Source organism: Doryrhamphus excisus, linkage group LG10 (genome assembly GCF_037039965.1).
Source record: "Doryrhamphus excisus strain RoL-2023G ecotype Guam linkage group LG10, RoL_Dexc_Guam_v1.1, whole genome shotgun sequence".
Taxonomy (NCBI): Eukaryota; Metazoa; Chordata; class Actinopteri; order Syngnathiformes; family Syngnathidae; genus Doryrhamphus; species Doryrhamphus excisus.
This window is the reverse complement of record NC_136366.1, coordinates 4,402,393-4,426,641: the sequence shown is the minus strand read 5'-3', so window position 1 is coordinate 4,426,641 and position 24,249 is coordinate 4,402,393. Positions and strand designations below refer to the sequence as shown.

At 37.5% G+C, this 24,249-nt stretch overlaps 2 protein-coding genes across 5 annotated transcripts in view; one reads left to right on the top strand and one right to left on the bottom strand.

Annotated features, from left to right (window-relative positions):
* The first annotated feature begins 3,527 nt into the window (after positions 1-3,527).
* The window catches only part of acyp2 (acylphosphatase 2, muscle type), a 43,281-nt gene continuing 22,559 nt past the window's right edge, over positions 3,528-24,249 (top strand). For 3 of the 4 annotated variants that reach the window (XM_078793870.1, XM_078793872.1, XM_078793873.1), the window contains exons 1-7: positions 3,528-3,613; positions 11,238-11,298; positions 13,022-13,179; positions 13,355-13,730; positions 21,939-22,016; positions 22,184-22,200; positions 23,519-23,628. In XM_078793870.1, the coding sequence (XP_078649996.1) occupies positions 13,703-13,730; positions 21,939-22,016; positions 22,184-22,200; positions 23,519-23,628 (233 nt within the window). In that variant the 5' untranslated portion in view covers positions 3,528-3,613; positions 11,238-11,298; positions 13,022-13,179; positions 13,355-13,702. Of the gene's footprint in view, positions 3,614-10,737; positions 11,299-13,021; positions 13,180-13,354; positions 13,731-21,938; positions 22,017-22,183; positions 22,201-23,518; positions 23,629-24,249 lie in introns of those variants that run through there. The other variant, XM_078793871.1, reaches the window with a different exon arrangement.
* foxg1b (forkhead box G1b) lies at positions 6,567-10,593 on the bottom strand. The gene is made up of 2 exons (XM_058065149.2): positions 10,432-10,593; positions 6,567-10,293 (listed from the first exon to the last, which is right to left on the bottom strand). Exon 2 carries the CDS (start codon positions 10,190-10,192, stop codon positions 8,975-8,977), a length of 1,218 nt encoding a protein of 405 aa, XP_057921132.2. The 5' UTR covers positions 10,193-10,293; positions 10,432-10,593; the 3' UTR covers positions 6,567-8,974.

Here is a 24,249-nt window from a genome sequence, read left to right as displayed (position 1 = left end):
TTGTTTATCTTTTTTGTGATGCCGGGTGTTGTTTTTTTTGTAATTTTCACTTTTTCAGATTTTTGTGATTTAATGGGAGAATTTTGTGTTTTTTAAGATTTGTTATGCATTTTTTTTTATTTTGTTTTTTTATTATTTTGGTGATGTTTTTTTCAATTATTTGTGATTTAGTGGTTTTTTTTAGTTATGCTGTTTTTTCGTGTTTTTTGAAGTGATTTTGTTAAAGAAATCATTTTAAGTGCTTTTTGTGATTATTGGGGTTTTGTGTTGTTTTTTTGATGTATTTGTGTAGTTTGTTGGGTTTTTTTGTGATTTTTTTGTATTTTTTCTTTAGTTTTCTTTATTTTCTCTATTTCTCTTTTCATATTTTCTCTCATTTCTATTTGTGTTTTTTGGTGATGGTGTTTTTTTACGGTTGTTTTTTGTGATTTTTTTGTGAAGAAGTTTGTTTTGGTATTTTTGTTTGACTTAATTAGTTCCTTTTAGCGTTATTTTTTTTAAAGTTTTTTGAAATATGATATTTTTGTAATGCCATATTTTTTAGTGATGTGTGATGCTTTCATATTACTTCACTCCTCACCTGCCGTGCCGGTGTTTCCTGCGGGAGGAGATTAGCCAAGAGGAAGCGATGGCTCCCGACCTGCTGACCTCTGTTTAGTGAGCCTAAATCCAGCAACCACGAGATGTTCCGGCTGAACGAGACGTCCTGAAGCGTCCAGGTCTTCTTTAGACGTCTTGCAAGCGAGGTCAACGTGTGATGACAGAAAGACAAGATGGAAGAAGAAGAAGAAAGTAAGAAAAGTCAAATACACAATCCTACGGCTAAGTGGTGCTAACGAGGAGGCCAGCCTTCTTGTTGAGACTGGGGATGAACTTTGAACTTCCTGGTAAGTCTAAGAAGGTGAGGGTGCATGCAACCTCCGACCCCGGGCTCCTGTGGTGACAAAGGCTGAATGGCGGCTAAAAGGAAATCTTCTTCCTCCGTCTATCGCCTGGTAAAATGGAAAACATTAATTCATCAAGCTAACAATATATGTTCACAAACCAATAAACACTAAGTTACTATGTTTATCAACATAACCTATGTCAGCGATCTTATGTCATGTCTGCCCTCCTAGCCTGGTTAGCATAGCTCTACTCATGACTAACTTTAAGTTTTAACTAGTCCAGGGTTGTCCAAAGTACAGGGAAGTTATTATTTTATGATTATAAAAAGTTAAAATGTTATGGGAATCACCTCTTCTACCTGAACTAGCTTACCGTAGTATATGTGAACTAGCTTCCTCTAATTAGCCTGTATCACCTCGTCTACCTGAACTAGCCTACCGTATATGTGAACTAGCTTCCTCTAATTAGCCTGTATCGCGTATTCTATCTGAACTAGCTTTCCGTATATGTGAACTCGCTTCCTCTAATTAGCCTATATCAGATCGCCTACCTGAACTAGTCTTCCGTATATGTGAACTAGCTTCCACTAATTAGCCTGTATCACATCTTCTACCTGAACTAGCCTTCCGTATAGTATGTGAACTAGCTTCCTCTAATTAGCCTGTATCATGTCTTCTACCTGAAATAGCTTTCCGTATATGTGAACTAGCATTCTCTAATTAGCCTGTATTACCTCGTCTACCTGAACTAGCCTACCGTATATGTGAACTAGCTTCCTCTAATTAGCCTGTATCACGTATTCTACCTGAACTAGCTTTCCGTATATGTGAACTAGCTTCCTCTAATTAGCCTGTATCATGTCTTCTACCTGAACTAGCTTCCTCTAATTAGCCTGTATCACGTCTTCTACCTGAACTAGCCTTCCGTATATGTGAACTAGCTTCCTCTAATTAGCCTGTATCACGTATTCTACCTGAACTAGCCTAACGTATATGTGAACTAGCTTCCTCTAATTAGCCTGTATCACCTCGCCTACCTGAACTAGCTTCCTCTAATTAGCCTGTATCACCTCGCCTACCTGAACTAGCCTTCCGTATATGTGAACTAGCTTCCTCTAATTAGCCTGTATCATGTCTTCTACCTGAACTAGCTTCCTCTAATTAGCCTGTATCACGTCTTCTACCTGAACTAGCCTCCCGTATATGTGAACTAGCTTCCTCTAATTAGCCTGTATCACGTATTCTACCTGAACTAGCCTAACGTATATGTGAACTAACTTCCTCTAATTAGCCTGTATCACCTCGTCTACCTGAACTAGCTTCCTCTAATTAGCCTGTATCACCTCGCCTACCTGAACTAGCCTTCCGTATATGTGAACTAGCTTCCTCTAATTAGCCTGTACCACGTCTTCTACCAAAACTAGCCTTCCGTATATGTGAACTACCTTCCTCTAATTAGCCTGTATCATGTCTTCTACCTGAACTAGCTTCCTCTAATTAGCCTGTATCACGTCTTCTACCTGAACTAGCCTTCCGTATATGTGAACTAGCTTCCTCTAATTAGCCTGTATCACGTATTCTACCTGAACTAGCCTAACGTATATGTGAACTAGCTTCCTCTAATTAGCCTGTATCACCTCGCCTACCTGAACTAGCTTCCTCTAATTAGCCTGTATCACGTCTTCTACCTGAACTAGCCTTCCGTATATGTGAACTAGCTTCCTCTAATTAGCCTGTATCACCTCGCCTACCTGAACTAGCCTTCCGTATATGTGAACTAGCTTCCTCTAATTAGCCTGTACCATGTCTTCTACCAGAACTAGCCTTCCGTATATGTGAACTACCTTCCTCTAATTAGCCTATATCACGTCGCCTACCTAAACTAGCCTACCGTAGTATATGTAAACAAGCTTACTCTAATTAGCCTATATCACGTCGCCTACCTGAACTAGCCTTCCGTATATGTGAACTAGCTTCCTCTAATTAGCCTGTACCATGTCTTCTACCAGAACTAGCCTTCCGTATATGTGAACTACCTTCCTCTAATTAGCCTATACCACGTCGCCTACCTAAACTAGCCTACCGTAGTATATGTAAACAAGCTTACTCTAATTAGCCTATATCACGTCGCCTACCTGAACTAGTCTTCCGTATATGTGAACTAGCTTCCTCATATTAGCTTGTATCACCTCATCTACTTGAAGTAACCACCAACATGTACAAGATACATGTAAGTATCTTACGTCAGTACCGTACGAATGTGTATGTGTAAATATTATTTTTCTATGATTTTAAATCTCTGTCCCTCAAAGTGGGGTCTTCTTTTTTGGATTGTGTCCACACCACAAGAAGTGAATGAGCGGGGAGGAAGTTAAGGATTTCTACTGGTTACACTCTTCTGCACTCTGTGTGTGTATGCTAGCAGCCCAGCCTCCACCCACCAAAACAAGAGCGACTACATGACTGACAAAAGGGGCTCACTCCGTTCATGCTGTTGTTCAATGGAACAAACTTCAGGTGCTGAAAGCAATGCACAGAGTTAACTCTCTTCCTGTCTGTTTGGAGGTAAGAAACGAGGAAAACATGAGTTAATCATGATTAACTCATCGCGTGATTCATTCATGTATTTATTATCATCCCAGCCCTCCTGCCCATGAGACCGTTTCTTTATGAATGACATCTGGCCAGATGTTGTGACAGCCCAAGGAGGTGCTATAAAATGTAAGGTAAGTATGTTTTTTATTTGTATTCGTCTACATTGTAGAAGAAAAACTGATCGAGATGTTTGCAGTACATTTAGTTAGTAGTATTTTGGTTAGTACATTTTTTGCTGATTTTTTGCTTCCAAATGTTTTTAACATTTGGCTCAAAACTCGACTCAAAAACAACAACAACAATTTGCAGCTTTTTCCTCTTTTTGTCTTATTCTAACAAGAGGGAAAAGCCAATAAAGTCTAATATATTATAGGAATAAAGTTGGAATATTATGTGAATAAAGTAAAAATATTACATAAATAAAGTCAAAAGATCATAGGATAAAGTCGAACTGGAATAAAGTCTATTACTTGAGAATTAAGTTCTAATATTATAGTAATAAAATCAAAAATATTATAGGAATAGAGTTGGAATGGGATTAAAGGCATTATATAATGGGAATTAAGTCATAATGGGAATAAACTTAAATATTATACGGATACATTTGTAATAAAGTTAGAATACAATGGGAATAAAGTCATAATATTATGCGAATAAATTCATAGTATTATGGGAGTGAAGTATTAATATTATGGGAATAAAGTCATGATGGGAATGAAGGCATCATTTTATGGGAATAAAGTCATAATAGGAATAAAGTTATACAATGAGGGAAAAGTCATAATATTATGTAAAAAAAAGTTATAATAGGAATAAAGTTTTTATATAATGAGGAAAAGTAATCATATCATGGGAATGAAGTCATAATGGGTATAAAGTTAAAATACAATGGAAATAAAGTGAGAATATTGTGGGAATAAAGTCAGAATGGTTATAGTTGTAAAACAATGGGAATAAAGTCCTAAAGGGTATAAAGTTAAAATATAATGGGAATAAAGTCAGAATATTATGGGAATAAATAAAGTTATAATGGGGATAGTTATAATACAATGGGAATAAAGTCAAAATATTATGGGAATAAAGTCCTAACGGGTATAAAGTTAAAATATAATGGGAATAAAGTCATAATATTATGGGAAAAAATAAAGTTATAATGGGGTAGTTATAATACAATGGAAATAAAGTCATAATATTATGGGAATAAAGTCATAATGGGAATAAAGTCAGAATATTATGGCAATAAAGTCCTAAAGGGTATAAAGTTAAAATATAATGGGAATAAGGTCAGAATATTATGAGAATAAATAAAGTTATAATGGGGATAGTTATGATACAATGGGAATAAAGTCCTAATATTATGTGAATAAAGTCCTAAAGGGTATAAAGTTAAAATATAATGGGAATAAAGTCAGAATATTATGAGAATAAATAAAGTTATAATGGGGATGGTTATTATACAATGAGAATAAAGTCCTAATATTATGTGAATAAAGTCCTAAAGGGTATAAAGTTAAAATATAATGGGAATAAAGTCAGAAAATTATGGGAATAAAGTGACAATATTATGGGAATAAAGTGACAATATTATGGGAATAAAGTCATAATGTTATGGGAATAAAGTAATAATATTATGGGAATAAAGTCATAATGGGAATAAAGTCAGAATATTATGGCAATAAAGTCCTAAAGGGTATAAAGTTAAAATATAATGGGAATAAAGTCAGAATATTATGAGAATAAATAAAGTTATAATGGGGATAGTTATAATACAATGGGAATAGAGTCCTAATATTATGTGAATAAAGTCCTAAAGGCTATAAAGTTAAAATATAATGGGAATAAAGTCAGAATATTATGGGAATAAAGTGACAATATTATGGGAATAAAGTCATAATGTTATGGGAATGAAGTAAGAATATTATGGGAATAAAGTCATAATGTTACAGCAAAAAAAATGTGGGTCATGATCCCCCCAAGTGTGTTTTCAGTGGGTCACAGGCACATAAAAAAAGGCTGTAATACCCGATGTCTGTGAATGCACCCCATGGCTCACAAAGACCAGTGGGAACTTTCTTCTTGTCCCTTTATTCCTGTAAATTACATTTTTATTCAACTTTATTATCATAACATTATCATATTTAGCCAATCTACTTGCCCTAAAATTGCCCTTTTATTTTAATATTAAGATTGTTTTATATATATTTCAACTTTATGCGGTTTTTCTCCTTCTTTTATGACTTCACCTTTATTCTTATAATATGACCTCTCTTTTTTTTAATTTTTGCTCTTGTTTTTTTTACCTTTTCTCCTTGACTCATATTTTTGAGAATGCGTCTGAGCGATAAAATGCTGCTTTGAAGAGGTGATATTGGAAAAATATCAATTTTGTGTGCAGACGTACTTCCAATCACCAAGCAACCAGATGAGTCCAAGTTATTTCCCAATGATAATGATGGCTGTTTGAGCTTGGAGGGAGGTGCCTATCATGTAGGAAAGTGTGTGTAATGTTCTGAAATCGCTTTCTGTGAAAGCAGAAAACGTGTTTAAGGTGTGCTCACATTGTGTTTTAGCTATTTTTACCACAACTTTTTGGTACGCAGCTGGCAAAAACTGCCCATAGTATCTCAGCATTTTGCCTTTTTGCTCCATTTTTAGCCATTTTGCTGGTGTTTTTCTGGGGTTTAATTTCACAGCGTGCCCCCATTACAGGAAAAAAACAGCTGCAGGCCGCACTTAGGACGCCCCTGCTTTGTAGCATTTGCATATTTTCCAAATAATCGTGAAAAATGTTGTGGCTTTATCAATATCTCAATGATCCCTTATATAAAAATTGCAAAAAAGGAACAGGAATAGGTTTTTTGGATAACATTTGTGTGAATATTTGGAGAAAAGGGGACCCTTTTTCAAAAATAGCGTGCAAGCAAATTTGGCAAAAATTGTAATAATTAACAAACCATACATGAGCCATTATTTAAAATATTTTTTTAAAGTGCAGACAGCAATATGAATAGCAAAATGATATTAAAAAATAATTATTTTTTTTCCATGGCAACCAAGTATTTCTCATTCCCAGTGTGTGTGTGTGTGTGTGTGTGTGTGTGTGTGTGATTGTGAGAAGGTTGACATGGGAAAAAAAAACAAAAATGTGGTTTTATAGGTGAGATGAGGTGCTATAGTGATTTCTGTAATGAAATTATTATGAACAGCAATGATATGAAATAGCATCATAAGATAATATTTACATGTTAATGTAAATAACTGACATTTCAACTTATTTAGTGAGCACACACTTGATAGCGACGGGCGAATGCATGTGCTGTAGGTGTCAGTGTGTATGACATATGGGCACATAATCCTAATATTAATAATAAATATGATGAATATTTCATGTTTTCCAGCGGATGTGACACAGTCACATATATAATTTAGTCTTATTGTACTTTTTATTTGCAGTTGGCACCAAACAATGTACAGCACCACATTAATGACTCCAACTGGTGAAAACATTATAATATTAATATAATAGAGGATTTATATTTGACTTATATTCTAAGTCATATTCAATTTCACTTCTTTTAACGCTCATTCATGTGCTTATCGTAGTCCTCTTTCCTGGGGAAACGCCCGTATTTTCCCCTTTTTAATCTTCTTGACTTCCTTTTGGAACATTTTTCCCCCAATATTTTCATTTTTATTCAGAAAAATTAATAAATCAATCCTCTATACTCGTGCTCGCAGTAATTTCCCTTCTTTTCAATTGCAAACATTGGTGCTAATATTTATCCTCATTAAAATATGAAAAATAGAAATGTAATGAAATCTGTAAGAATAAAAGTAATAATTATAATAAGTGCAAGGATGATTTATAATCATGCTACCAATATAAAAGCAGGAACCATGAGTTTAAAAAGTATAAATATGTTTTTTTTTTTTGTAGCATTAACACCAATCAGACTTTTTTTTCTTATTATTTCTTCCTTTTTAATCAAATTTAGTTTCTCCGGAAACCAAAACAAAACATGAAGAAAAACATCACAGACTTTTTCATACAAGTGAACGCTAACCACAAAAGTGCAAAGAAAAAAAACCTGAAAAAACAAAAAAATACAAAAACAAAAGTCATGTGGGAAAATTGAAAACAACAAAAATGTTGTAATGATAGCTTTGTGCTTTTATTTTGTTAACGTTCTCTCTAGATTTTGTAGTGGTGGGGCCTCCGGCATTCAACATAAAAATGCTTCCCAGCCGTTCGGCTTTTATTTCCACAAATGTTATTCCTGATGAAGGAAAAAAGAAGTCAATGTATGATTTTACAAAATAAAAATCCGCTCAGGAAGTTGCTTTCAGGACATTTTGCAGAATAAAAGTCCCAATCCGAGGCCCAACATGGCGGCTCAGCATCAATTCCCTGCTTTGTCTTTTCTTTTCTTTTCTTCTTTTACCTTTTCTTTTAATCTTCACTCCACAACCTTTTTAACCACTTTTTCCGAAACCATTCGGCTCAAACACGACGCTAACGCTGAAACGATAAATCTGGCCGCGAAAATCAGCTAAAATAATAAAGGCGCTGAAAAATAAAACAAATCAGAAACTTCCTGCCGACGCCCTTTCAAAACTAAACAACAAAACCAACATTTTGACCTTTAACCTCCAAAAAATGTTGTTTCCGTGACAATGCAACCTGCCTCATAACGTGTGTGTGTGTGTGTGTGTGTGTGTGTGTGTGTGTGTGTGTGAAAAATATTCAATGGTGTTTTATGGGAGCAGAACGGGTCAATAAAGTAAATGTTTTATTTTGCTGAATTCTTTAGAATGACTAAATTGAAAGTTCAGCTGCTCTGTGAACGTGCACACTTATGTTTCATGCTCACACACACACACACACACACACACACATGTAGATCTGCCTATTCAAGACTAACGTAAAAAAAAAACATTAAAGTTGCATAATTTGACATGTGCTAAAAAAAACACAAATCTTCTGTTTGCAATTTGTGTATTATTTTGAAAATTCACATTTTCAATAAAGTTGGAACTGGACATTTTGGAAGGCCTGTTGGGTCCAACCTGAGAGAATTTCAAACCCTGATTGTCTTACTGGCTCATTTAAGGCTTCTTAATTATGATTATGATTATTGTTATTATTATTATTATTATATTATGACTTTTCCTGCCGCAAAGAGAAGTTGATTGTCTTGCTAAAATGCATAAATAAGCTTGAATTTGTCTGATTGGACCCGCTTGCTCCAGCCCACATTTTAAATAGAATAAATAGAAAGCATAAATAAGAAAAAAAGTGTACATTTTGTACAGATATATAAATAGTTTGTTACCTTTGGCAACACAACTTTGTCCCTTTTTCAACAACATGACAATAAAATGTTCCAAATCGTATATATATATTTATATATATATATATATATTTGAATATATTTCTTTTTTGCCAGCAGTGCTTGATATTAAAGGTGGTCTCTGTGCGTCCAACACGGGGGTCAGTTTAAGAAGGCGTTCGGTGTTACCCTCTTCTGGTGGCTGAGCACCCCGGGGAAGCCCACCGACACGCCGGAGGAGAAGGCCGGCACCGAGCTGGTCCTCAGCGAGTCCGAAAGCAGCGACTGCGGGGGGCTGCTGCTCGCCAGCCCGCCGAAGCCCGACGCGCTCTGCTGCAGGTGCGGCGGAGGTGGTGGAGGAGGAGGAGGCGGCGGCGGGGCTCCGGTTCCCGGTGGTCCTGGCGCCCCCCCGTGTTGGCTCCCTGAGACAAAATAGCCCGCAGTCTGTCCGGATAGCAGCCCCACGGGCGACGTGCTCATGCCGTACGAGTTCGTCAAACCAAGCGCGCCGGAACCCCCCAGAATGGAGCGACCCAGGTCCCCGTTCCCTAGCTGCTCCACGCCGGGCAGGAGAGACCCGTAGCCGGCTGCCTGGTTGAGGAAGCCGGGCGAGGAGCCGTTATAGTGCGGGTGGTGATGGTGGTGGTGGTGCAGGGACAAGAACGGGGAGATCTGCCAGTAAAGAGGGTTGTTCGGGCGCTCGTTGATGCCCAACCCCAGCGGAGCGAAGCGCAGGCCCCGCTTCATGGCCAGCTTTCCCCGGGAGGTGGCGGAGCGCCGGCGGAGCTTCCCGGTGGTCCCGCCGATGAAAACGTCGTCGCTGCTGGGGTCCAGCATCCAGTAGTTGCCCTTACCCGGGTCGTCGTAGTGTCTCGGAACCTTAACGAAGCACTTGTTGAGGCTCAGGTTGTGTCTGATGGAGTTCTGCCAGCCTTGCTTGTGCTCTCGATAGAACGGAAAGTTCTTCATGATGAACTCGTAGATGCCGTTGAGCGTCAGACGCTTCTCGGGGCTCTGCCGGATGGCCATCATGATCAAGGCGTTGTACGAGAACGGAGGCTTATCCAGTTTGCCGTTTTTGCCCGTGGCGCCGCCGCCTCCGGTGGTGGAGGTGTGCTCCGGGACCGCCTTGTCGCACTCCCCGACTCCGCCCTCCTCGTCCTCCTTGAGCGTCTTCTCCGGGTCCGAGCTCCCCGCCGCCGCCGCTGTGGAGTCCACTTCCGGCAGCTCCGCCGACCTCCCGGAGTCGGAGCCCGGAGAAGGAGGCAGAGTCCCTGGGAGACCGGCGGCTGAAGAGGACGAAGAGGAGGTGGAGGAGGGCAGCAGGAGGCTCTTGATGCTGAAGCAGGACGACCTGTGCACGGCTTTCACGTCCTCCATGGCCGGAAGTCACTCGGATCTTACCTTATTAATAACTACTAACATCAACATCAACAACAACAACAACGACGTCAGTCCACCTCTGCCGTCCTGGCGGGAAACTAAAGAGTGACAGCGCCAAGAGAGAAAGGCGCGCCAAAGAGAGCGAGAGAGAAAGAGAGCGAGAGAGAGAGAGAGAGAGAAATTAGTAATTAAGGAGGTTCTAACATGACGAGGTGGGCGGAGCTTCGACAACTTACTGATTTTATCTACAAATCCTCTTTCCTCCTTCTTCTTCTTCGCCTCCTTCACGTGCACCTCCGCGGCCCCAACTTCCGAAATCACGTCCCAAACCGAGGCTCTCGTGAGTCAAGCGCGTGCTTGTATTTGGGGGGCTTTGTTTTCTCAACAGCAATAATCATGTGGGCAAACACGGCGGCGCGTGCACGGTAAAGTGTGCGCTCATGCGTGTCTTCTGAGGGGGGGAGGGAGGGTCTCGCTCTCTCTCTCTCTCTCTCTCTCTCTCTCACACACACACACACACACACATACGCACAGACGTCGACTCAATTTTGACGGCGGTTTGTCGCCTCCTGTCTGCAGCAGCTAGTACTGCAGCTCGTGGCTGTGTTAATGTTGGTGGCAAGTGTATACACAGTAGAATCCACACAAAAATATAATATTTTTGTAAGTCAAATACAACATTAGAATGTAAATATTAAATTTTTTAAAAATTATTTAAAAGTACTTTATTGTATTATTTAATTTCAAAGTTTTTTTAAATCATTATTTTGTTAGCCAAAAATGTTTTCTGAGAAAGTTTTTGTTTTCCGTATAAATGTTAGCTGTCCTCTCCTTATCTTAAAGCTTAATGTGTTGATTTTTCATCATCCATCAGCTTTTGCACACATCTAGCGGTGATCACTGTTTGTTTGCACTCACTGCACATTGTGTATGACAACAGCGCTCAAATCCAGATTACACACACACACACACACACACACACACACACACACAGGTCTTCCTGCTGTATTAAATCTCCGCTGTGTTTTTTTTTGTGTGGCAGATGGTGTTTCTGTTTAACTGGATCTGAGCCTCCAACAAAAGCTTCATTTGGACGCCATTCAGTATGACACACACACACACACACACACACACATACTCAAAGAGTACGACACAACCCAGTTGGAATTGTGTGTTATTTAAACGTCACACAACAATGTACTGTGTATCCACAGCGATGTGTCAACTTGTATTCATTGTGAGGATGAAAGTTATTGTTGACAACCAACATGGTTATTTTGTTGTGCTCTGTGAGTGTTACAGCTCAAAGTTGAATTTTAAAAAAAACAGCAAAAGTCATCCTAGTTTGATACGACTTTGGAGTTGGGAAATATGCCAACAAAAAAAATCTCTAAATTAAAAAAAATATAATCTCTAAATTAGAGATGTCTGTCCAGGGAGAATCTGCTGATGGCTTCAAAGTCGATAAGAGACGAGATACAATTTAATAAAGGCTAAATCAAATAATAAAACGGGTCTTGATAGCCTGACTTATTTTAGATTTCTTCGCCGTCATAGCCCCGCCCCTCTCCAGTAAACAAAAATTTGGCTGTGAAAAGATGTTTATATAAGCTTTACAGCCTTGTCGCTATCATGGAATAGTCTTAGTAAACAAGACATGACTTGACATGATTCTTGTCTTTTTTCCCCTGTGTACAAACAAGGAAATATTACAAATTGATTCTTGTAATATTCTGACTTTATTCTCATAAATTTACAAGATTATTCTTGTAATACTAGAAATTTATTCTCATAATATTACAAATTTATTCTCATAATATTACAAATTTATTTTCATAATATTTTGACTTTATTCTCATGAATTTAGAACATTATTCTTGTAATACTACAAATTTATTCTCATATTACAAATTTATTCTTGTAATATTTTGACTTTATTCTCATAAATTTACATTATTCTTGTGATACTACAAATTTATTCTCATAATATTACAAATTTATTCTCGTAATATTTTGACTTTATTCTCGTAATATTTTGATTTTATTCTCATAAATTAACAACATTATTCTTGTAATATTATGACTTTATATTCATCAATTTGTAATATTATTCTCACAATATGAAAAATGTTTTCTTGTAATATTACAACTTTATTCTCATAGATTTACAACTTTATTCTTGTATTATTACAACTCTATTCTTGTAAATTTATGACATTATTCTTGTAATATTACAAATTTATTCTTTTAATATTACAACTTTATTCTCATAATATTATGACTTTATTCTCATACATTTATGACATTATTCTTGTAATATTACAAATTTATTCTCATAATATTACATATTTATTCTTGTAATATTATGACTTTATTCTCATAAATTTATGACATTATTCTTGTAATATTACAAATTTATTCTTGTAATATTAAAACTTTATTCTTACAATATTATGACCTTATTCTCATAAAGCTATTACATTATTCTTGTAATATTACAAATTTATTCTCATAAATTTACAACATTATTCTTGAATACTACAACTTTATTCTCATACTATTACATATTTATTCTTGTAATATTATGACTTTATTCTTGAAATATTATGACTTTATTCTCATAAATTTACAACTTTACTTTCATTTATTTCATTTACTTTATTTACAACTTTATTCTCCTTCAGATTCAACAGTGTCAAATGTACATTCTTGACATTTTTCAACTATATTCTATACAATTATCAATGTTTTCACTAATACAAATATACTAATGAATGAATATATCATTATAAATGTCTCTGAGTGCCTTTGTTGTCCTTAAATTAGGAACGCCAGCGACCGGGTCGTCATGTCCAGTCGGAAGGTTCGGTGACGTCACTTTTTCCACCAGCTGCTGTTTCCCAAACATCTCGGTGCACCTCGCAGGACGTGCCATCAGGCTTGCAGTGTAGCGTTCGAGTCCTTGATGGCGTTGAGTCATGAAGGTTTATGTGCTGGCGTGTTGTTTTTTTTAAAATGTCACAAGCAAGACAGAGTGACACTGTGAGTGTTTTTAGATGCATCTTATACTGCGTTGCCATTGTGTCTTGGTTGTCACGGTAACATTACTACAAAACATACATATGAACTTTATTGTTACTTTTTTCTTTTTTTTTCTAGCTTCCTGTTTGGATTGTGATGCTGATTAGAAGCAACACGTCCTCCCAGTGTTTAGGATCTTGGTTACCTTCTCGGTCGTCCCCATGTCTCCCACGTCTCCCACGTCCTCCATGAAGGTCACTCGGAGGAGACGGGGGGTCAAATAATTCTTGGAAAAGTTTGAACTCCAAGATGAGGAGATGTGACAGGACTTGTCTGTCCACATGAAGCATCTCGTCAAGCGTGCGCCGCCTCGCCGTCTCCGCCGCCGCGTCCTTCACCTCTGCAGCCGGTCCACGTCTGACCTCTGTCATATCTTGCTTTTTGAAGGCCGCGCCCAACGCCGGTCCTCGAGGATGAACTCGCAGGATGTCGGCGGAGAACCTCTGGACTCCAGGTAAGAATGACGTGCGCATTCAGACGTGGTATCATTTGATGATGGTGTGGCGGTCATGTGACGCCAAATGAAGTCTACCTTTTATGCAAGCGGGTGGTAAAGAAGGACTTCCTGTCAAAGCGTGTTAGGTACATAAGCCCCCCCCCCCCCTCCCAGGAGAGCAGAAGGCTCCTTAGATGATGATATGATGATTGCGTTGTTTTACAGACGGAGCCCTGAGACTAAATCAGTTGCTGGCTTTGGGGTCAGCCAGAGTTTACGGCTAATAATAGAACTGTACTTCACCAGGCTCCGCCCACAGCATGCCACACACATACAACATACAACACCCCCCCCCCACACACACCCTCCATCCAACCTTTTTCCCACACGCACACACAGTACATGGAGGCTTCATCACCCCAGTGAAGAGCAGGGGTTAAGGGGGGGGGGGGCGTCAGGTTGATGCCCCAGGCAGAGAAGCGTCCGTTACACATCAAAACATTTGCTTGATTCATCATTGTGGGATGTTTACCCCCCCACTCCCCCACCCTTCCTTCAAACACACACACATCTCTGGGGGTGCTCACACACTGACCTACATTGATGGAACTGTGTGTGTGTTGGGGGGGCACAGGGGTAGGTCTCCGAATGAACACTTTTTGTAGCAATTATAAAGGAATTAGTCTTTTATTCTGAAAGGCACAGCTATTGGTGGAGGAAGTCATGTAAAAATACTAACCACTACTTTATTATACAGGCTGTACTCACCGTATAAATACATTCATTCATTCATTTTCGACCGCTTTTCCTCACGAGGGTCGCGCAGGGTGCTGGAGCCTATCCCAGCTGTCCTGCATGAGGCGGGGTACACCCTGGACTGGTGGCCAGCCAATCACAGGGCACATATAGACAAACAACCATTCACACTCACATTCATACCTATGGACAATTTGGAGTCGCCAATTAACCGAGCATGATTTTGGAATGGCGGCACGGCGGACGAGTGGTTAGCACGCAGACCTCACAGCTAGGAGACCAGGGTTCAATTCCACCCTCGGCCATCTCTGTGTGGAGTTTGCATGTGTGGGTTTTCTCCGGGTACTCCGGTTTCCTCCCACATGCTAAGTTAATTAGCGACTCCAAATTGTCCATAGGTATGAATGTGAGTGTGAATGGTTGTTTGTCTATATGTGCCCTGTGATTGGCTGGCCACCAGTCCAGGGTGTACCCCGCCTCTCGCCCAAAGACAGCTGGGATAGGCTCCAGCACCCCCACGACCCTCGTGAGGAAAAGCGGTAGAAAATGAATGAGTGAATGTTAAAAAAAATATATGTATTATTTGAAAAAATAAGAATACATTGAAGGTGTTTGCTCATATTTGGCTAGCTAACAATAAAAAAATATGTATTCTTAAAAAAATTAAAAATACATTGAAGATATTTGCTCATATTTGGCTAGCTAACAATAAAAAAAGTATTCTTAAAAAAAAAAGAATACATTGAAGGTATTTTCTCATATTTGGCTAGCTAACAATAAAGTTAAAATCAAGCACAAAGTTGTTATTAAAAAAACATCTTCATAAACTATGTGCTTGATTTTAACTTTATTGTTAGCTAGCCAAAATGTGAGCAAATACCTTCAATGTATTCTTATTTTTTTTAATTTTATTTTAGTATTTATTTGTATATTTTTTGGCAATTATTGAAATCATGGACATCCTGAAGAGAAGGTTTTAGCTTCATTGTGGTGTCCATCATCATGAGCCATGACTTGACGTTAATGGAGTGTGATGCCAACAGAAATGTAAACAAACAGGAAAGAAAAGTCATTTCATAACAAATATATTATTATATATTATTTATTATTAATATATTATTCCAATAGGCTAACTTTAGAAAGCATTCGAGAAGATTTTATACATTTTTTATACATTCATCTGCACACGTAATCTCATCTTCTGTGTCAGTGGATGTGCACGTCACGACGGTTTCCGCCGAGCAGAACCGGGCCGACACGTTCCTCGCGGGCCACCGTACAGCTTTAATCCAAAGTAGATTAATGGGTCAGTTTAGCCGAGTTCATGCAGGGTTCAAGGGAAGGTTCAGGCGGAGTTCAGCCGAGCGGACGCGGCGGGAGGACGGCGAGTCGGAACCGCTCGGCCGGAAAACACAGAGGAGGGAACACCCGGCCTAACGTGGACTCGCGCGAGCAGAACCGTAAACACGGGAACACAAATAGAACCGGTCGACCGAGACAATAGAACACAAATAGAACCAATGAAACACAAACATGAAGAAGTACTTTACATAATCACAACCATTTTTATGGACGCTGTCTGACCTCACAGCTAGGAGACCAGGGTTCGATTCCACCCTCGGCCATCTCTGTGTGGAGTTTGCATGTTCTCCCCGTGCATGCGTGGGTTTTCTCCGGGTACTCCGGTTTCCTCCCACATTCCAAAAACATGCTAGTTTAATTAGCGACTCCAAATTGTCCATAGGTATAAATGAGTGTGAATGGTTGTTTGTCTATATGTGCCCTGTGATTGGCTGGCCACCAGAATGAATGTCTGACAAAACGTGTGTAGAAAACATGAAAACCAAAAAGTACGAATCCTTCTGATGCTTCTTTTGGTGTCTTTTTTTAATTGTCACAAACAAGACTGAGCCACGGCGCCACAGCGGTCGAGTGGTTAGCACGCAGACCTCACAGCTAGGAGACCAGGGTTCAATTCCACCCTCGGCCATCTCTGTGTCGAGTTTGCATGTGTGTGTTTTCTCCGGGTACTCCGGTTTCCTCCCACATTCCAAAAACGCTAGGTTAAATAGCGACTCCAAATTGTCCATAGGTATGAATGAGTGTGAATGGTTGTTTGTCTATATGTGCCCTGTGATTGGCTGGCCACCAGAATGAATGTCTGACAAAACATGAAAACCAAAAGGATGCTTTCTTTTGCATTACCATTGTGTCTTGGTTGTCGTGGTAACAGTCTCTTTTTTGTAGCTTCTTTTTAGTTGTTTTTTTTATATCACAAACAAGGCGGAGCTTTATTATTACTATTATTATTACGGCTTTCTATTGTTTTAGATATTTGCATGAAATGTGCTACAATCCCTAAAAATATGTAAACATTGGTGTCTCAGCAACGCTTCTTAACCTCAACGCTCCATAAGCTCCTTGACCTCCACTTCAGCCTTTAGCCGAGTTATGAAGGATCAATCCAGGGGTCACACAGGGGTCATGAAGGACGGGGGCAGGGGGCGGGGGGCAAGCGTTTCAGCCACAATAGAAGAAACGTCTTCATGACATCTGCTTGCTGTTTTGATGCTCACATCCAAAACAAAGCACTTTGTTGAAGTCTACACATGCTGTTTGTGGTTCAATATTAATTTATTAATTTATTAATTTATTAATTTATTAATTTATTAATTTATTAATTTATTAATTTATTAATTTATTAATTTATTAAGCCCATTTTTTCAGGCATTAAAATTGGCTAAATGAGGTCAAATAAATAAAATATATAAAAAATATAAGGCATTCAGAAGACACATTCAAAGATGTTATGAGTGATATGTAGTATTCCATACCGGTCACTAGGTGTCAGTAATGTTACTGTAATGTTGGGTGAGACACACAAGCACCAAACTTCCATCCATCCATTTTCTATATTGCTTATCCTCAACATCAAATGTATAATTTAATTAACAAAAGAAAGAAAAAAACATTATTATTATTATTAAACTATTATTGATAATAATATCAATAGTCATAATGAATAATTCTAATGTGAATGATTTTCCCTTTCAAGGCATTACAATAACAAGAACACCGGACTTGACCTAGACGTGACTATAGGGGTGTTATTTCATGTCTAGAGGGCTCTAATAAGGTCAAAAAGCATATTTAGAAGGTGATAAACTAGTTTTCTATGTCTTATTTGCTGTACAATTGGCTATACAATATTGGGTAATAGCAATGTAAATGTGACTGTAGGGGTGCTATTGCATGTCTAGAGGGCTCCAATGAGGTTAAAAAATATAGAAGGTGCAAAACAGATTTTTTTGTGTCTTATACGTCTTATTTTCTCTAATGGCAAATATATTGGGTAATAGGAGTGTAGTAGTGACTATAGGGATGTTATTTCATGTCTAGAGGGCTCTCGTGAGGGTAAAAAATATAGATTTTTTTGTGTGTCTTATATGTCTTATTTTCTCTTATTACGTCTACTATATTAGGTAATAGGAATGTAAATGTGACTATAGGGGTGTTATTTCATGTCAAGAGGGCTCTAATAAGATTAAAAAGCATATTCAGAAGGTGATACTAGTTTTCTATGTCTTATTGTCTCTTACTACATCTACTATATTGGGTAATAGGAATGTAAAAAATGACTATAGGGGTGTTATTGCGTGTCTAGAGGGCTCTAATAAGGTTAAAAGGTATATTTAGAAAGTCTTATATGTCTTATTTTCTTTTATTATGGCTATAATGTTAAAACCTGTATTTAGAAGGTTGTAAACAGGTTTTCTAACCAATAACTATGAAAATATTCCATGTATAAATAAGGAATCCTACTTTGCAGGCTATTCTCTTATCACGGTCGGGTCTGGAAGCAATTAGCCGGCATAAACGAGGGATTACTGTATATGCTAAGTAGACATGACAAGGCAAATTAGTGTAATCTAATATGTTAATTCATTTTATTTTTCCAATATGGTACAATAAGGCACAATAAAAAAAAATCTAATTTTATCCACCAGACCAGCAGGGGGCAGTACAAAGAAACGTTAGCAGTTTAGCTTTAGCTGGATTAGCGTTCCTCTACTCGTGGAATATGTTTTGTCATCAAACGTCACTTGTGTTCCACTCAGCTCAGCTGACTACATTAACCCTTTCCTCACCGGGTCTATGTGTGTGTGTACGTGTGCGTGTACGTGTGCGTGTACGTGTGCGTGTACGTCCTGATTAAGGCTGCCAAGGCATTAACACGCAGACACGTTAGCATCTAGAACAATGATTAACATAATGTGTTGCCATGAGCCAACAACCAACCCCCCACACCTGACACATTATTAGTCACATGACCCCATCCCCAATGATAAGTAAACCTCACACCAATTCCCTCAAACCTAAACAACATTCTCTGTAAACTCCATACCATACAAGAATTGTGGGTAGTGTAGTCATAAACATCCTCATAGGCTGATACTCTTCTGTGCTATTTTTTGGTATTTTTATTTATTTTTTGGGTGCCATAGTAAGTGTCAATATAGTGATATAGCAAATTTATTTTATTTATTAATTTATTTTTATTAATTTTTATTAATTTTTATTAATTTTTATTTAGTTTTTAATTTTTTTTATTTATTTTTATTTTTCACGTACCGAAGTACGAGGTGATATGAGCATCCAATGACATAATGGGTACCATAGTAAGTGTCAATATAGTGATATATATAGCACATCATGACTGGTTCAAGACTCTTCATCCTTGTATTTAGCAAATTTATTTTATTTATTAATTTATTTTTATTAATTTTTATTTAGTTTTTTATTTTTTTTATTTTTTTTTTTTTTCACGTACCGAAGTACGAGGTGATATGACCATCCAATGACATAATGGGTACCATAGTAAGTGTCAATATAGTGATATATATAGCACATCATGACTGGTTCAAGACTCTTCATCCTTGTATTTAGCAAATTTATTTTATTTATTAATTTATTTTATTAATTTTTATTAATTTGTATTTAGTTTTTTAATTAAAAAAAAAATTGTCATGTACTGAAGTACGAGGTGATATGAGCATCCAATGACATAATGGGTACCATAGTAAGTGTCAATATAGTGATACATATAGCACATCATGACCGGTTCAAGACTCTTCATCCTTGTATTTAGCAAATTTATTTTATTTATTAATTTATTTTTATTAATTTTTATTAATTTTTATTTAGTTTTTAATTTTTTTTTAAATTTTTTTAATTTTTCACTTACCGAATTACGAGGCGATATGACCATCCAATGACATAATGGGTACCATAGTAACTGTCAATATAGTGATATATATAGCACATCATGACTGGCTCAAGACTCTTCATCCTTGTATTTAGCTAATTTATTTTATTTATTAATTTATATTAATTTGGATTTAGTTTTAAAATTTTTTTAAATTTTTTAAATTTTTGTCACGTACCGAAGTACAAGGTGATATGACCATCCAATGACATAATGGGTACCATAGTAACTGTCAATATAGTGATATATATAGCACATCATGACTGATATAGATGTAATATATATGTGATACATGAAGTATAAATGTACTACACAGCAGTATATCTGGCGCATGCATGGGATGATACGTAGTATACAATCATAAAATGAGTAAAAATGAATGAAAAAAGAAGTAATGTCATTAAAATAAAAAGGAATTGTTTCCTTGGAAAAAAAACACAAGATCCCTGATGTTAAAAGTCAAAGTTGACTTTTTGTGTTTCACATTAGTGTGTGTGTGTGTGTGTGTGTGTGTGTGTGAGCTTGTGTGGGGTGACATTACTAAAAGGAGGGGACATGTTACGCAGCAGTGGAGGCTGTGAGCCCTCCAGCATCACACACACACACACACACACACACACACACACACACACACACACACACACACTGGCTCTCAGTTTTGCTTTGCGTCCATATGCATGACAGGAGCTTTGGGACTACTTAAACACACACACACACACACTCATGCAGCACGTGCACATGCACATGCACCCATACATGTACACCAACCCCCCACCCACCCAAACTCACTGCCTAATAGCACACAGCATCGGACGTAGCTGCGTAACTGTGTGTGTGTGTGTGTGTGCAGCAGAAAGAACACTGCGACCTAAAAACGCAGCTCACTGGGAGCGACTGCACGCTGAACAGAAGGCTCAACCAAGTGTAAACGCACACACACACACACACACACACACACACAGCTGAGAACATAGGATGAGGGTAAATACGCACGTGTGTGTGTGTGTATACACAATTTCATCCTTACCATTTTCAATTTCCTGGTATGGAGTCAAAACTTCCTAACCAAGTAACCAAGTACCTGAGACTAGAAGGCCGGTGGTGTGGTTGTTCTTGTCATTACCACAAGCGGCAGAAAGATGGCGCTCAAGACGTCCCAATGTGTCAGTAACGATCAGACCAGACTGTGATTTTAACTGAAAGCCATTAGAAGGCCCCAATAAGATCCTAATGGCTCCGATGAGTCTCCAACGTGGCGCTGACGTCACACCACGACCACGCCCCTGTCGTCTTATGTCGTCATGGTCATGACGCCACATGACTCAGTCACGTGATGTGACGTTTGGATGCTCCAAACGTCACTCCAGTAACGACGTCTGTCTGGCCGCTCACAGTGTGGATGTGCTGACATCTAGTGGCGGGTTGGGGGAACTGTTATCATTTATGACCGTTGAAACCTAGTATATAATGTATATATACAGTATACATAGTGTATATATACATATATACAATTAACTGCTATACACGAGTATGCACTTTATTAAACTATATATATATATATATATATATATATTCATTCATTCATTCATTTTCTACCGCTTTTTCCTCACGAGGGTCACGGGGGGTGCTGGAGCCTATCCCAGCTGTCTTCGGGCGAGAAGCGGGGTACACCCTGGACTGGTGGCCAGCCAATCACAGGGCACATATAGACAAACAACCATTCACACTCACATTCATACCTATGAACAATTTGGAGTTTAACCTATTTTTAGGTTATTTTTAGGAATTAACCTAGCCTGTTTTTGGAATGTGAGAGGAAACCGGAGTACCCGGAGAAAACCCACGCATGCACGGGGAGAACATACAAACTCCACACAGAGATGGCCGAGGGTGGAATTGAACCCTAGTCTCGCCCGCCATGCCGCCCTATATATATGACCTCCTATTGTTTAATAAGGAAAAGTGATAAAAGTTTCACATACTGTACGTGACATCATAGTTGTGGCACCACACACTCGTTGGTTCATCTGGTAGACATGTTTGTAGTTTTAATGGACTACAAAGACCACTAGCTCTACTGGACTCATGGCCATGACATCACAAACACGCACACACACACACACACACACACACACACACACAAAGCAAAAAAGTGGCAGGGCACGCAGGCTTCACCCTCCTTTTCCTCCTCTTCCTCTTTGCAGGCCTGACGCCTCCTGTCAACATGTCAACAGGAAGTGGGCTGGTGTCTGTGGATTTTGAGGTCTTTGGTCATGTTCAAGGTGTGTTTGTTTGTTTGTTTGCTCAGCCTCTGCTGGTGTGTGTGTGTGTGTGTGTGTGTGTGTGTGTGTGTGGCAGCAGTCAAATGATCCACTTCTTAAATTAGAAGCCAGCACACAAGTCGCTGAGGAGAAACACTAACTAGTTCTTTTCTTCTTCTTTGTGGCAGGAGTCTGCTTCAGGATGGTGAGTTATGTTATGTTCTCTATATACCTAATATATATATCTATATATAACCAATGTATTTATTTGAATACAAATCATTAGTATTATTCCATTTATTACAACTCATTATTACATATTATTCACTGTATTTATTTGATTAAAAATTATTATTATTTTATTTAGTTATTTTATTCCAAATAATGATTATATATTATTGCAGGTATTTATTTGATAAAAGTCATTGTTGTGTTTATTTATATGAAAAAAATAATACTTAGTATTATTTATATAATATATAGTATTGAATGTATTTATTTATAAGAACAAATTTTGTATATTATTGAATGTATTTATTAGAGTAAAAATAATTATTAGATATTATTGTATGTATTTATTTGTTTAAAAGTAATTATTATATAATATTGAATTTATTTATTTCAATAAAAATAATTATTATGTATTACCGAATGTATTTATTTGATTAGAAATCATATATTATTTAATTTAATTGTTTTATAGGAAATAATTATTTTATATTATGAAATTTATTTATTAAATCAGGAAAAACGCAGAAACAAACAAATTAAAGACTGTATTATTAAAATACGTTCAATGTATTTTTATTTATTTGACATTTTATTCAAATGTATTTTTATATTTAATAAAATCAAATAATTTATTGTATTAAAAAATAATCATTACATATTGTTGAATTTCTTTCTTTCATTAAAAATATTTTTTATCTATAATGGAAATTATTATGAAAAATAATGAATTAAATGTACTTTTTTATATATTTATGAATTTATTAAAACTTTTGTATTTTTAACAAAATAAAAATAATGTATTAGTATTTAAAACTTAATAATAAAAAATAACATATTATTGAATGTATTTATTTGATTAAAATAAATCATTATTACATATTATTACTTATTTTTATTATGATTTATTTTACAGGATAAAATTCATAATATTATAAGTAAATATAATTTAAGGAGAAAAATTTTATCGTTTTACAAGAAATATTGCAATGTTACAAGAATATGTCAGAATATGACGAAAAAAGTTTAAAATGGACCGAAAAAAGGAGAAAAAAAGAGAAAGAAAAACTGTTATGATGAAAAGTTGTAATATGACAAGATGACCCTCCAGTACTTTGCACCCTTTTTATGTTTCATTAAGAAACACTTATTATACTGTATTATTCATGCTATAATATTGAATGTATGAAATGATTATCATCTATATTTACGCGATGAAAGAATGCTGCTAGTGTGTACTATAGTATATACTACAGTATTCCGTATGAGTGAGTGTTGCTATATCCTGCATGCAGTACACTGAGAAGGAGGCGGAGCGTCTGGGTGTGGTGGGCTGGGTGAAGAACACCAGAAGCGGGACGGTGGTGGGTCAGGTCCAGGGTCCTTCCGACGTGGTGGAGGAGATGTGAGTGCACGAGCAGCATGTTACCTCCTCTCCCAATAGAAGGAGAACACGACATAAACAACGCCCTCTTACTGCTCTACCCTGCATTACTGGTGGCCGCCACCAGAGGGCAGCGTTTACCTGCATATCAGCCTCTTTGGGCCTCGTTGGCGCCAAATGAAGCGTATGTGTGTGTGTGAACGTGCAGGATTCTAAAAATGATTGGAATGAAAAATGTGTAGAACATCCGGGGTTTTCTTGTCAGAATATGACTTTTTCCTTTTTTTTCTTATAAAAGTTTTTTTTTTATTTGAATTTATTCTTGTAAAATTCCAACCTTTTGTTTTAGTGTCCTTGCTAAATTATATATTTAGACAGTGAAGCGGCCCGCATATGCTCCAGAGCCGCACTTTGGACACCCCTGTGTGATATAAAAATCTATCTAGGTATGTGTATATCTATAAGTATAGATCTATGGAAGCTTTCTCTTGGTGTTTTTTCCAAGCTGGTGTGGTTCTTGCCGACTCCGCCTTCCTCTGTCACGACCTCACTTCCTGTGGAGCCTGTGAAACAGCTGGCCGGGGGTGCAGGGGTGGGGGTGGGGCTTGAAAGGAATTTTTTTTCGCCCTGTGTGAAAAAAGT

What these genes read in the sequence shown, in the direction of transcription:
- foxg1b (XM_058065149.2), bottom strand. Translation starts at nt 10,192, where the DNA reads ATGGAGGACGTGAAAGCCGTGCACAGGTCGTCCTGCTTCAGCATCAAG.